The sequence below is a fragment of the Aotus nancymaae genome, unplaced genomic scaffold, assembly GCF_030222135.1.
Source record: "Aotus nancymaae isolate 86718 unplaced genomic scaffold, 86718_ANA_hifiasm-v0.15.2.pri h1tg000040l, whole genome shotgun sequence".
Taxonomy (NCBI): Eukaryota; Metazoa; Chordata; class Mammalia; order Primates; family Aotidae; genus Aotus; species Aotus nancymaae.
Genome location: NW_026988454.1, coordinates 39,739,323 through 39,755,174, shown reverse-complemented (window position 1 = coordinate 39,755,174; position 15,852 = coordinate 39,739,323). Strand labels below are relative to the sequence as shown.

The window sequence follows — 15,852 nt, the reverse complement described above, 5'->3', positions numbered from 1 at the left end:
TACATTTCTTGTGGTCTTTAATAAACAAATTGATTCTTGTTTGGCTGATTTTGTAGTCAACAGCCTTCTGATTATATAGAATTCCTCTTATTTTGTTCTCTTCTCATCAGATCTAAAATTGTCTCTGTAATTGGCTCATGGTAAATATCTCAAATGAGAGTAATGGTAAATATCTCAAATGAGAGCATTTGAATTATTTTAGCCTCTTACTAAGAGGCTAAAAGCAACTTGTCTTATTAGAAGTGTATCTTAATTAAGTATTGCTTAGAAAGTTTCTAAGACATCATGATCATATTGAAGTTACGTTCTGGACGAAGTATATGAAAAAGTTTAGGGCTGTAAAGGTCTGCTGTGAGTTTTTCCTTAACGCATGCATGAAACTTTTCTTTATGAGTTTTTAGAGATTTATGCCCCCTCTGGTCTCTTAAATTTAAAGTTCATTTTCACTTTCTACTCTCTTCTATTTCTAAGAAAAATCTTTTTCTTCTTATGTTTTTTACTTTTCAAAGTTTGGAAGAAAAATACTGATTTTAGGAAGCCTATTTTTAGGCATTCTTTCATAGCCATCTTGTGCTTATTTTCTATCCTAATATTTATCTAGCAAAATTTGGTTTTGGAAGCAAAGCACAAATATGTCTATTGATGTAGGTCTGATATCAATGAAAATATCACCAAAGATTAAAAGTAATGGTTAGCTTGCAAGAAACTGGGGTGTTGTAGCAAAACTTATTTGCTCAAATATATAACTTATGTCTTATCAATTTATTTTTAGGCAAGGTTTTTATTCTAAAATGAACTCACAACTGACAAATATAGAAATGGAAAATTCAGATAAATCTGTTTGAAAACTGCATAGCCAACTGGAACTTATCTCTTCTACTTTTCTTCAATTGCTCTTTTGATTTTTTTTATTAAAAAGAAAAATTGAATGTAATAAGCTCAAACAACAGGAACTTAAATATCTAGTGAGCCCACACACAACTTAGTGATTACAGGAATTAAAATTTCTATAGAGATTATAGGAAGTTGGCAATTCAAATGCCCTCACTTTATACATACTGTGTATTGAACTGATCATTTTTCTGTTATTGCCACCATTTCAAACAGGAATTTACATGTAGTGGACATTTCAGTAGATGAAAACTATTACAATTTTCTTACAGGCCAAAAATATAATGCAAAGTAATTTAGCCTAAATTTTGCTCAAGCCTTTTGCCAATCTACTGAGAAAATAAATAAATTTTATAAATTCACATTTTTTTTCTGCCAAAAAAGTACTACTCAGTAACACTGAAAATATGACATCACATATCTGGTGGTGTTTTTGTTCTTGACACTATAGATAAGGAGTGGGGAAACAGTGTTAACTAATGTTTTTCATCATCGCCCCCAATGTGAGAACATGCTCAGTTGTTCTAAAGTTCAAAGAGGACCAAAATTTTAGTTTATTCAAGTATTTCCATTTGGAAGTGTACTTCAATCATGCCAGAATGAAAATCACGTTTTTTAGCCACAAATTATCTGGAGAAAATTAGTATTTTATTATTAGTGTGATGACTTGTTCATTGTTTCTTGAAATTTCCCTGGAATCAGGTGATATTTGTGAATATTTTAGTTTAACCAATTCTTTTTCATTTAAAACTCAATAATATCAATCCAGCTATCCAGACAGAAGTAACAACATAGTACATGTCATGCCTAGAGCAAAACTAAAATTCAGATCATTTCTCTCTCACTCCAGAAGCACAAAATGCTTATAAATATTCCACACATGCCATTGGGCACAGATTTGCACTTTCAAGATTTCAGCTATAACTCAAGTTTGGCTAACTTTCAACCCAGCACTTCCTTTATTCATCCTTTGCCCTCTTCCATCTTTTTCACTTCCTTAGTTGTCTGTCTCACTTCCTTAGTTCCCATGCATTTACTAGACAGCAGACCTCAGGCAACTTAAAAACCATGATTTATTAATCTGTATGTGTCTTGCCTTAAGGAAAGCTCAAACAGCCATTTTTAAAAAATGCTAAAATTGGCCGGGCACAGTGGCTCATCCCTATAATCCCAGCACTTTGAAAGGGTGAGGTGTGTGGATCATCAGGTCAAGAGTTCAAGACCAGCCTGGCTAAGATGGTGAAACCCCATCTCTACTTAAAAATACAAAAATAAGCCAGTCATGGTGGTGGGTGCCTGTAATCCCAGCTACTCCAGAGGCTGAGGCAGAGAACTGCTTGAACCCGGGAGGTAGAGGTTGCAGTGAGCCGAGATTGTACCACTGCACTCCAGCCTGATTGACAGAGTGAGACTCCGTCTCACAAAAGAAAAAAAAAAAATGCTAACATTTTATCTCATAGTAAAAATTTGTCTATTTTTTAAAGGAAGTTCAAAAGTTCCCTTTATTTTTCTTATTTTCAGATTCAAAAATCCAATATTTAACTATGTCCATATCCCACCTTCATTGTGTTGGGTCTTTGAAAAACTCTATAACAATAATCTTCCCTAATTCAGAGGGAAATAAGAATTACAGCTCCTATCTTACATGAAAAGGACCTACCATGAGTAGAAAGGTGTGTGTTAAGAAGTTCAGAGTTAGCTACAAATTCAAACACTCTTAATGTATTTATACTACATAGGTTAATGAAAACAAAAACAAGTCACATCATTTGTGACCAAACCCTATTGATAACAAACACGTGAATATAATACTACTCTCTAATGATCTAGATTTAGCTCAGGAACGTGGATTTCTCTAGCACATTTCAGCCACTGTAACTGTCACACCAGATCAGAAGTGACAATTTAGCACCAGTAGCAGCTGCTGAAGTGTTCTCTCTGCACTTCCCAGAAACCATTGCTTTCCTTCTGCCTTTTTCAGCCTTCATTCTCATTCTGGTGCAGGATTTTTTTTTCTGCTCATTTCACAGTGCCTTGCCATTACTGCCTCCCTTGCTCTTTGCCTTAATGTCTCCTATGGGTGTTCTTGTCCAACAGAAATCTAGAAATTCAGGCAGCAAAGTGGACACTTGGGCATTAAATGGCCAAACAGAGTTAGTGAAATACAAGATTTCTGGTCCCAGCTGCAGTCTCTGAAGACATGGAATATCTCATCTTTCAACCAAAGGTTTGTTTTTCTGTCTGGTTATAGGCCCTTTCATCAGAATACAGAAGTTGCATTTCTCCTGTGTGGCACTCAGAAGTCATAGCTATATATATCCACGACAGGCAAAAACCCCAGTGAGGATATGTTCTTCCAAACTACCTGAAACCACTTCTGATATAGAAACCAACCTTCAAGGAAGGAGAATCTACCAGACAACATTTCTATTTAGAACACAATTTCAGGCTTAGATTCATTTATTTAGTCACTTTATAATATTGTTTCCATCAGATTAAAAATTCAGATGCACAGATTCTAAAGACATTCTTTCTGCTTTATGTCATCAACCTAAAGGAAATTTTGAGGAGTCCCCTGGCCTATTCCCACTCCTTTGTTAGATTCCATAAATATTCTCACAAACAATTAACTATCACATTTAAAGAACAACTATAATATTTCACGTAAAACCTCATAGGTCTTGAAGTAGGCTGTAATCCTGTTGGTAACCATCCCCCCACTCTTGGCCTTTCCAAACTGAAATTATAATTCTATAGTTTCTACAGAAATCTATTTTTTTCTTTTTAGATATTGATAAAGCTGGAGAACAATTGCCAGTCTTACCTTGGAAAACAATTCTGTTTCTCCAAATTCCTGTAACCTGTCTTCATGTATTCTTAATTTCCAAACTTTTTAGATGAGCTAGTAGTGTTCGTGACCAATAGGAGAAACCTGCTATAGGTTAATATGGCTAATGCAGAGTGAATTTTAGATTCTTACTTAGACTGCCCATACATCTGTCTGTTACTTAACAATGCAAGAAATGATTTAGGAAAGTTAATGATCCATTGGGGAGGCAAAAGTAAATTCATATAATGAAGCATCTAGGACTCTTCTCTGTGCATGTAAAACAGCATTTTAATGAGCTAAATGAGTTTGAATATTTAAACTCTGAATAATACTTACCATTTGTTATCCAAATTTAAAGCAATATTGCATATATAATCCATAATCTGAGAGGCTTATTTTCAGTGGCTGCTTCCTACCTACAAAGTATAAAAAATGTTCTTCAAACGCACACACGATAGAAGAGGCTATATTATAAATATCAGAAGAAACATAAAAGGAATATATGAAAGAATGACTTTGTGAGAATGAGAAATAGTTGCAAGACTTTTTGGAGTAGATCACGAAGCAACTGAAAGAGCTTCTGTTTAAGTTTTATAAACAATGTACTAAGCAGATTCCTGCCTTCATGGTGAAAAATAATTGCTGAGAATAAGGTCAGTGGGTCTAAATACAGGTAAATTATAGCATCCTTTGACATTTTAAAGTGATTTCAGAGAAAATATAATGTTTTATCACATTAGAATTAAAGGAACTATTCATAAACAAAGAATTGTAAACTCTTCTCAACTGTCTGATAAATTCTCAACCAAAGCAGAGATTCCCTGACAGAATCACTGACATAATTTCCTATCTTCTGCTATAAACATCTTGGGGACAAGAAACCTGTTCCATATATTACACCAAATTTGTCCTCCCTTTAACTTTCACCCAGTGTTGAAGATGTTGTAATGGAATATAAGTCTATACTCTACCACAAAGCAACTATTTGTATGTATAAAATAATTAATATCATCTAGTATCAAGTCTTCCAATTTTAGAGTATCACTCAATGTCTTCAACAATTTTTCAAATGAAAATGGCACCAGAAACTCTTAACATCTTTAATAGCTCTTTACAAACTCCAGTTAATAGTCTCTAGAGTGGACTCAGAATTGAACACCAAGAATCCATGTGGGATCTGATCAGTAAAAAAAAAAAAAGCAGGAATTATTAAGTATCTGGAATCCTACTGGAATTCCAGTAGAGTGAATTTCTCTCCTAATAAAACACTTAAACCATTTTTATCTGATGGTCTGGCAAAGAGCAATTTTTAAATTTTTAACCTTTTCTTCCTATGAGTGCTTTCTGTGTGGTCCAGTATTTTTTCTTGTTCCTTTCTTCCTGATGGTAGTGGACATATATTATTTGTATCTCCACATCTTCACACCCTGCAATTCTATATCTCTAGATACTAGAGGCAAACATGCCTCATTCTCCTCTCAACTGCTGCAGTTTAAATGTTTTATTCCCTTCAAAATCCATAAGCTGGGAACTTAACACCGTTGGAAGGTGGGTTCTAATGAGATGTGCTTATGTTATGTGGGCAGAGCCCTCATTAATGGATTAATGCTACTAAGAAAAGGGCTTGTGAAAAGGTTTCCCCCACTTCTGCTGTGTCACAACACAGCATTCCTTCTCTCCAGTGAGTGGAACAATAAGAGGCCATCTTGGAATCAAAGACAGAGCCTGCTGGCAGTTTGATCTTGGACTTTCCAGCCTCCAGAACTGTAAAAGAATAAATTTCTGTTCTTTATGAATTACTCCATCTGTGGTATTATGTTATAATAGCACAAACAGATACCCTACAATCATGCCTCTAGTTGGAGTAAGCAATAAATTGGTTGAGTCAGGAGATGAGCGTTAATCCAGTCGAGGTCCTTTCCTTTTTAAATTTTGAGCCAAAGAGATTATCTTCTTCTGTAGGGATGAAATGCAGGAACTCCTAGCAGTAGTCTGGGAAAAAAAACCTAAGAAAGTTAGCCCGGGAAAAGAAAGCCAATATGTAACCCTGGTTCCAATTATTCCTGAAGCTTAGCTGTACCCTTAGGTTCTCCATGGGTGCATGAACTAATAAATTCATTTAAAGCAAAAAAAAAACAAAAAAAAAACTTTTCCAGCGAAACAAGTAGTGACTTGCATATAGATTTCACTATCTACAGTTTTTACTTATTCCTCTTTCTCAATTTGATGTCCTATATTAGCTTTCTATTACTGTAATAAATTATTATCAACTTAGTGGCTTAAATAATACAACTTTATTATTTTACAGTCCTATAGGTTAGCAGCTGGCATAGGTCCCACTAGCTAAAACCAAAGTGCTGTCAGCTACACTCCTTTCTGGAGACTCCGGGAAAGAATATGATTCCTCATCTTATAGAGACTTCTGGAGGCCATATGTGTTCCTTAGTTCACGAATCCCTTTCTTCAGATTTAAATGAGCAATGTTGGATCTCTGACCATTCTTATGTAGTTACATGTCCCTCTAACCCTGATCTTATCTGGAAAGGTTTTTGTAAGGACTCATTAAATTGGACCTACCTGGATATTCTAAAATAATCTCCTCATCTTGATGTCCTTAATTTTAAGCACATGTGCAAAGTCTCCTTTGCCATGCAATGTAACATATTCATAGGTTCTGGGAATTTAGGCATATACATATTTGAGTGACAGTGGAATCATTCTGTCTACCACTAAAAAACAAAAAAGGCATTTCATTTCTCATTTCATTTCTCATTATTCAGTTCAGTAATAAAAATATGTTAAACAGGAGAAGTCGAAGATACCCTTCACAATAATAGCAACATGTTAATCAACACTATTTGGAAACCATTATATTATATCAAATAACTCTTTCAAAACTGTTTTTCTGGGGAGAAAATTTCTGCTTGTTTTATCTTTTTATGAAGATGCTTTTGGAGATCCTTACTGGATTTCCCTAGCTACAATCAGAATGCAATCTCTGAGACGTAGAAATAAAAGTATTTCCATATCCATATACTTGAAGCCTAAGGCTGCTATTATTCCTGAGCATAGAGAGTAAACACAGCATCTCTTTGTTTTACTAATTGCTTTGTTTCTCTAAGCTGCAAGTACAACATCTGCCAGACCAGAATGCACTCCTTCCACACGCCACAGAACCACGGCTGCATAAACGACCTACACATCATGGTGTAAGGGCAAGCACTTTGCAGGCAGCCAGAAGGCAGTTTTCAAGAGGCAAAGACCACAAATGGAAATGAAGCTGAATCACCCTCCAAAATCTTTAGAGTGGTTATGGAGTTGTTGATTCTGTAATGATTTCATACTGTCTGCAGTTTTATTGATTTTGTTTTTCAATAGAACTGTTAAAGATTACAATTCTAAGATAAGCAGAATGTGGGCAGATGCTCACATTCTCACACACAGTTCTGCCAAGATATTTTTACATCTTTCTGCACATAAAACAAAATGAAGACATGTGCTATAGATGCACGCTACCAGTAACCCCCCCACCCCCACTGTCACCATCCCCAGAAGAAGGGAGTTTACTGTATGGTAATTTCCTGGATGAGGTATTAAATTTTACTTAGAAAAAAAATTAACAGCACTTCTAAAATAAAAGAGATTTGCTTCTAAGGCACTTTATAAAATATTCTTAATTACCAAAAACCATTGAAAAGGCAATTTCGGTCATCATATCCAAATGTCATCTCTGCTATTTCCAATTCAATATTAAACTTCATGCCACATCAAAATATAAAATGCTGCAACAGCTTACATACTGTTGATGTTAATTCATCTACTGCATATCAGAATAGCTCATTGCAAATATGGCATGAAAGAAAGAAAAGTAAGCAAAACACACTCAGAAAAGACTTGAAACACATTGCCTCAAGGAAAACACTCCAGAGGAAAGACTGCAAAACCATAGCCTTACCTTGGGAGACTTGGGCAGGTCCGCCGTCCTTTCTTCTGCTAAGGTTAGCAGGGTTAACTTTGTTTCCTCTACTGAGGGGTGTTTGGGAGGGCGAGGTGGGGGGTGTGAGACTGAGCTTTCATATCTCCGCATCATGTAATATTGCTCTTCAGTGATCTCTTCTACCAGAGTCCTGACTAGAAATGGTTCTGTATCCCTAGAGAAATTACTAACTAACTGAACAGTCATATTCAAGCGGCCCACAGGAATTTCCCAGCACTCCGCAGGGTTGGCAAAGTCACTTATGAGTAGGTAAGAGTCTGCGATGTCCTCCTCCAACTGCAGTCCTGGTGTAGCAGCCAGCACGTCCTCTTCAATAGAAAGATCCCTGACAGACACCTTCACATTGAAGGGCAAGCGGAACTGCTTACAGAGCTCAGAAATTGGGTACTGTTTCTTATCATGAATCACCTCTACAAAACCTCCTTCCATGTACAAAGGGAGCAGCACTGCCTCATAGGATTTTTTGAGAATTTTTTCACAGGCCAGAACATTCACCACTTTTTTTATTCCCTCACACAGGACTTCAGCCGTCTCTGAGTGATGCACCAGAAACTGGTCCCCAACAGATACAGATGACAGCTTGTCATGAGGGGAATGAAAGGCTTTGGTGGCCACCACGTGAAGAGGCTCCTTTTCACTCTTAGCAATCTCTAGGTCATAGGCCGTTGGGAACTCCCTCGGTCGCCGCTTGAACTTGCCTTTATAGCTAGTGGGGATCAAGAAGTGTCTTTTAGGAAAATTGCTTCTAATTTCTGAAGCTAAGATTCTTGATGCCTGGTACTTTTCGTGGATCACAATGGTTTTCCCAGGCTGTAAAATGCTTTGGGGCAGGTGGTTTCCTTGAGGTGCTTCTATGACTTCAGTCACTATGGGGAACTCTTTACTGGTCATTTCAAAAAGATCTTGTGTTGATAATAGCTGAAGAAACCAGTTAGCATCATAAGAATCAGTAATGTCTTTGACTTCGACATCTAGACTGGGGAGGATGCGGACTACATCCTTTCGAACTGTAAAGAAAAAAAATCACTATTTATATTTTATACTTCAAACTGTTTGCTGCAAGATACTCTCCTGGTGCCATAAATTTCTTTTTCAATATAAAGAACTCAGATGATCATAATATATCATTTCTTATGTGTGATTTTCATTTTTTTCAAATTTTAAGATGAAAGAGATTGAATATAAAACCAATACCCATAAGTCCATACTCAGTATAAGAAATGACAGTAGCCAATACCTTGGAGCGCTAGGGAACCTCCTCAAAATCACATCCTCACTTCTACTGATCCACAATCACTCTCTTGATTCTAGTGTAAAATATTCCTGTGTTTATATATATACTTTTATCATTTGTAACATACATGAACATAGATATGTGTGTGAATATGTATGTAAACATGTTCATAAATTTTATATGAAGGTTTATAAATTATTAGGTCATTTTAAGTCATGCTCTTGAGGTCTAGACTTTATTTATCAAATTATCATAGAAGAAAATTTTGACCAAAAACATATATTCTTTATACCAAATCATATCCTGTGAGATGAAACAATACTGCAAAATCATGATACAAGCTAGTTGAGATTAATATCTGAAAATAAATACGAAGATGCAATATTTTTCCAAGGTCAAAGTTATTTCTTCCTCCACTGGTGTTATATTATACCTGCCTACAAAAGGAGTGGTGTAGAATGAGTCACAATCAGAGGAGCCATTCAGGAGCCCTAGGTATGCTGGAGGGTACTCACCAATGTATTCATTGTCTTATGCATCACTGGGGTTAAGGGACATCTGTATTTTTTCCAAGCACCCACTGTCTCATGAGTCTTTCTTTGAGACTACAGAGACACTTAAAATATTATCTTGCATTTGCTTATCTGTTCCTCATATACTACCCAACATAGTATCATTATAAATGGTCCTGAATTAATAGACTTATGTATTAGCCAGGCACTGTGTCTCATGCTTATAATCCCAGCATTTTGGCAGGCTGAGGTGGGAGAATTCCTTGAGCCCATGAGTTTGAGACTAGCCTGGGCAATATAGTGAAACTCTGTCTTTGTACAAAAAATAGAAAAAAATTAGCTGAGCCTGGTGGTGGTATGTCCCAACTACTCAAGAGACTGAGGTGGGAGGATCACTTAAGCCTGAGAAGCAAAGGCTGCAGTGAGACATGATCACACCCACTGCATTTCAGCCTAGGTGACAGACTGAGACCCTGTCTCAAAACATAAAAATAATAAATAAAGTTATGTGTTAATATTGACAAGGTATTATAATAGTCTATATTTTCTTGATAATTTACTGACATAAGTTTTGCAGCATTTTCATGACCTGGCATTGATTTGCAATATCTCCAGCCACCCTTCTGTCATTTTTTCTTCTCTCCATGCTTTTAAAAATGAACAATATGGAAGACTTAGAAGATAGAATATCTTCTTATAAAATATTATGTATGTTATTAATTTTTTTCTTTTTTTTTTTGAGACGGAGTTTCGCTCTTGATACCCAGGCTGGAGTGCAATGGCGCGATCTCGGCTCACCGCAACCTCCGCCTCCTGGGTCCAGGCAATTCTCCTGCCTCAGCCTCCTGAGTAGCTGGGATTACAGACACGCGCCACCATGCCCAGCTAATTTTTTGTATTAGTAGAGACGGGGTTTCACCATGTCGACCAGGATGGTCTCGATCTCTTGACCTCGTGATCCACCCGCCTCGGCCTCCCAAAGTGCTGGGATTACAGGCTTGAGCCACCGCGCCCGGCCGTATGTTACTAATTTTAATGTTATTAACCGCTTATGCAGCATCAAAAAACCCTATGATTTACATAATATTACTTATATATCCAGTGTAATTATAGATTTTCTGAAGATGCAGCATGAAAAAACGTATTATTTTCTTGTAATAAAAAAAAAATCAGTGGTTGCCTGTAAGCTGAAGGTCTGTAAAATCATAAAGAATTTTTTAATTTTTAGGAAAAAGAGAAATGGCTGAAAGAACACTTTTTACATTAATAAGTTATTTTATAAAGTTTAGCATATACTAACTTTTGACATTGCTCCTACTGGCTTCCCTGAACCTCGAGATAAGTTTAGAAACTAAAATCCTCATTGTATGAATCAAAATGAGCTAGGTTTAAGAATTCTAGATAGGCTCTAGATAGGCTCATTACTCAAGTCTAGGGAACAGCTAGAGATTGGTAGAATAGATCCCATCAAGAACTTCCTGAGAACTCAGAATTGATCCACCAGAACATTAGAGTTTCAACACAAGCCAGATCCCAATCTTTCTTTGTACACGGTGAGTGCTGCGGGCTAGGAATAGCTTTAATGGATTGGAGGACTTTGCTGCTGCTGGAGGAAGCACACAGGCTATGCTAGCTAAACTCTTAAAGTTTTGTATTCAATTACTGACCTATCTTCAATACTTCTGTGCCTAAATCTACTGAAATAATGCTAGCCTTATTTTACTTAAGATATCAGTAGCATTTGACAAAGTAGATTAGACTCCCTCTTCTTTGATACATTTTTCTCACTTATCTTCCCCTTATCTCACTTGTGATTCTTCTCAGTTTTGCTGGTTTCTTCTCCCTAAACACCACCCACCCCTCACACACACCTTTTAGGGTGTCTTGGTTCTCTTTTTCCCTCTCTACACTCACGCCTACACTGATCTTAAGTGGTCTCATGTCTTTAAATATCATCTCTATGCTGATGACTACCCAAAGTATAGTTCCAGCCAAATCATTTTCCTGAATGCTGTATGTCTACTTCAGATCTCCACTTGGACACCTAATAGATGTCTCAAAATTAACATGCCTAAACTGAAATCTAATATTCCCCCCAAATCTAAGCTATATACTGTCTTCCCAGTCTCAGCTTTTGGAAACTCTCCTTTTTTTTTCAGTCCATAAATCTCAGAGATAGCCTTAGCGTTTTTCTTTTTTAACACCTGAAATCTCTTACATCAGGACTATCCTGGTCTCAGCCACATTATCACTTGCCTGGCCTGTTGCAGTGGCTTTCTAAACAGTATTATTGCAGTCAAATCTGAATACAGAAGACAAATATTATTTTTAGATGCTAAATAAATTATGTCTGTCTTCTGTTTATAAGCCTACAGTGTCAGTCCTTTCACTTAGTACAAAAGCCAAAGTCCTTACCTGGTCCCTGGCACCACCTGGACCCCATCTGCTACTCCTGTCTCACTCTAACTCTCCACTGTCTCCCAGACCTCCTCATTGTCAGTCAGATCTTTGCATAGCCTATTTCCCTCTGCCTGTTAACATTCTCCAGCCAGACATGTTCACAGCCAACTCCTCTTCTTCTTCAAGTCTGCTTAAATATCATCTTAGCAATGAGACCTACTCTAGATGCTCTATTTAAAATTGCAAGCTTCTCTTCTATTTGCCCTTTTCTGTTTCTCTATTTCATGTCGCCCTTCACCTTCTATCATTCCATATAACTTGCTGATTTATATTATGATCATTGTCTATTGTTTGTTTCAGTTTGTAAACCGAAACATATGCCTTCCCAGAGGCAGAAGTCTTTCATTGTTTTCTTCATCAATGTATCCCAATGTCTAGAATAGTGCCTGGCACATATTGGATACTCAATAAATGAATTAATGAATAAAAAATAATTGCCAGAACAAAGTCCATGAGTGAGTATTAAAGCAATTCAGTAAACAAATTCTATATAAAATTTTATTGGAGAAAAAATGTTTTCAATGTTAAAATTTCTGCTACTATTCATAGCAAGTATTGCATATTTAAGACATGTCTCTTAAGATTGCAGTTTAACTTAATCAATGGCTGTTCAATGCAATAAATACCTGTGTTGTTTAATTTCTACAACATAACAGAGATACTGAGGTATAAATATATGAACAAAGTAAAATTTATTTCATCTAAATTTTTTTAGTAAAAAAAAATTAGGCAAAATTGTGACATTTATGCCTAAAGAGAAGATCCAATACAGGGAAATAGCATGTGTGGTGAAAATCAACAACTCTTCTTAGATTCACCAGAGAATTGAGGTCACACGGCAAACCACTACCCCAGAAACTAAACAGGTAGGTGAATATAAACAGTCATAGCTCACTAGGAGCAAAAACCACTGCTGGAGGCAGCACTTGGAGGAACACAAGGGTACCTGGGGACTAAGCGTGGAATCATTTAAGAGATAAAACTCCCAGGGTGGCAGGAGCATGTTTAGCAGGACCTCCCATACTTTTCTGAGTCATACTTTCAGGGGCCCATCCAGGTTCTCAGAGTGAAAACTTGTGCTTCTGGCAGGGTGAGAGAAAAAGCAACCATTCTGAAATATACCCAGAGAATTCTGTTCTCCTTAAAAAATGCCTGTCCTCAAGGAAAACTATTTTAGCACAGCCTAACCAATTTGTGTTTTACCAGAGCCTAACTGTGATGGGGAAAGAGAATTACCCAACCAAGCCACCTCTAATATTCTATGTGGGGAAAAGACAATACCCAACTCCAAACTCCTCTGTACTTCCACATAAAGGAAGGGGAATACCCAACTCAAGCCTCCACCAGCCATTCTGTCTCTTCCAAAGGGGACAAAAATGATGAGAAACACTTCTGAAGGTCACAGCCTAGAGACACAGGCTCACTAAAAAACTGAAACCTAATCATAGCATTATAGAAATCCCCCCTCAACACCATAGGACCACATCAACAGTGCTCCTGTATAAAAACAGGAAATTACAACTCAAAGAATGGCATTTAATACAGTACCTAAGAAGGAGTTTCTGGAGACTGAAGACAACAGGGCAGACAAAAACAAGAGCACTACATGAAAATGTAGCTGCTGACACCTACCATTATAGTAAACTATAAACACAGCCTAATTTCCATAGAGATAAACATAAAATATCACATTAAAAACTATTCATCACAGCTTCTTTTACCTGAGAGATCATGTCTCGCTTTCAAAAAAAAATTACAACCTATAGTATGAGGCAAAAAAGCACACTCTGAAGAGACAAATCAAGCATCAAAGCCAGATTCAGATATAGCACATATTTGGGAATTATCAGACCAGGAACTTAAAATATAATTAATCATGCTAAGGAGTATAATGGAAAAAGGGGACAACATGCAGGGAAAGATGGGTGATGTAAGCAGAGAGATGGAAACTCTAAGGGAAAATCAAAAGGCAATGAAAGAAATTAAAAACAGAGAAACAGTCTTTGGTGGGTTTCTCATTATACTGGACACTGCCGAGGAAAAAGTCAATGAGCTTGAAGACATATCAGTTAAAAACTTCCCAAACTGAAAATAAAAATTTAAAAAAACCCCATAAAACATAATATCCAAGAAATGTGAGACAATTGCAAAAGAGAGAGTATATATGTCCTGGATATACCAGAAGGAGGATACAGTGAGCATGGAACAGAAGAAATATTTGCAGTAATAAGACTGAGAATTTTCCAAAATTAATGAAGCTTCAAAACATTGAGCAAAATAAACATTTTAAAAATCTGCACTTAGGAGTATCATATTCAAACTTCATCAAATCAAAGACAAAGCAAAAATTGAACCAGAAGGGAAAAAACACCTTACCTATAGAGGAAAAAGGATGAGATTTACAATGGACTTTCTTTGGAAACCATGCAAGCAAGAAGAGAATGGAGTGACAAATTTAAAGTGTTGGAAAAAACCCACCAACCTAGAATTGTGTATTCAGTGAAATCATCCTTCAAAAGTAAAGGAGAAATAAAGACTTACTTATATGAATAACAATTGAGGAAATTTGTCACCAGTAGGCCTGCCTTACAAGAAACATTTTTTAAAAATTCTTCAGAGAAAAGAAAAATGATAAAGGTAGGAAACTCAGATGTACACACAGAAAGAAGCGTGTTGGAGAAGAAATAAATGAAGGCAAAATAAAGCGTTTTCCTTTTCTTATTGTTAACTGAAAACAGTCTGTTAAAAATAATAATTGTAGCAATATTTTGGATGATTATAGCTCACGGATAAGTGAAATGAATGACAGTACTGTTTTAAGAGACAGGAGGGAGGAATTTGGAATACTTTCTTATAACTGCAGTACTCATGAAGTTATTAGTGATACTTGAAAGTGACATATATTAGTTGTAAATATGTATTTCAAACTCTAAGGAAACAACTAAAAATGTTTTTTACAGTATAATTGATATGCTAAGAGAAAAGAGAAAGTGGAATCATATAAAAGCCTCAGTTAAAACTACAGTAGGCAGAAAAGGGGAAAAATAGCACATTTAATTTGAGGATGAGGATAAAGACGTTTTATGAAAGGCTTGGCCAGAACACGAGACTTTCAGAATGAAAAGTAATTGCAGGCCAAGAAAGAATAGGAGAGAGTATAATCCAGATGGCAAGGTCACCATGATCAATGATAAGAAGGGAAATTGAGAGTTGTCAGTAATTAACAAAAAGTCCAGCATCTCGGGATGTTAAATTAGAGCATAGGGACTGGACAGGAGACTCACTCAGAGAAACACTATGAAAATGAATTGACGCTTTGAATGCTAGGATGAGGAATATGTAACTACTTCAGGAGGAAATCCAAAATATTTTGGATTAAGAAAAACCAAATTACAATCAGGAAATTGGTAGATTAATCTGATAACTCAATGGGAGGAAGAATTGAAATCAGGGAGTCTACCTTTCTTTCTCTACTAAGTGCCATGAAGCCCATAGATACCCAATTTACTAGCAACTAAATCTGCCTCATCACTTTTGCATCAACTTCGAATTTTTCATAGTATTCTCTCATGTCTGTTAATACATTAAAATAAATCTTTTTTGTTTCTTTTTTATTATTCTTTTGATTTTTGTATATGTTTTAAGTTTTCCATAGTCAAAAGTTAAAATAAAAACTCATTATTTGCTTAAGGTTACCTAGAATTTGGCAATGACATCCTCAAGTTTTTAAACTGAAATAGGTTTCATTAATTTTTATGGCACATATTATATCTAAGAATCTCTCCTAGAGAAAGATAAAGACACCAACACTTATAGTGCTGTTTTTCTTACAAAACAAAAGGTTGCATGCTTTTATAGAAATATTTTAAAATATAGGCGAGGAAAAACAATTAAAATATTTTATAGATTTATGAAAGTTTTAGATTAC

General features: G+C 36.1%; 1 protein-coding gene across 1 annotated transcript in view; it reads right to left on the bottom strand.

Annotated features, from left to right (window-relative positions):
• THEMIS (thymocyte selection associated) overlaps positions 1-15,852 on the bottom strand; it is a 207,061-nt gene that overhangs the window by 95,143 nt on the left and 96,066 nt on the right. The window contains exon 4 of the mRNA XM_012435113.3: positions 7,677-8,725. Coding sequence (XP_012290536.2) covers positions 7,677-8,725 — 1,049 coding nt within the window. The remainder of the gene's footprint in view (positions 1-7,676; positions 8,726-15,852) is intronic.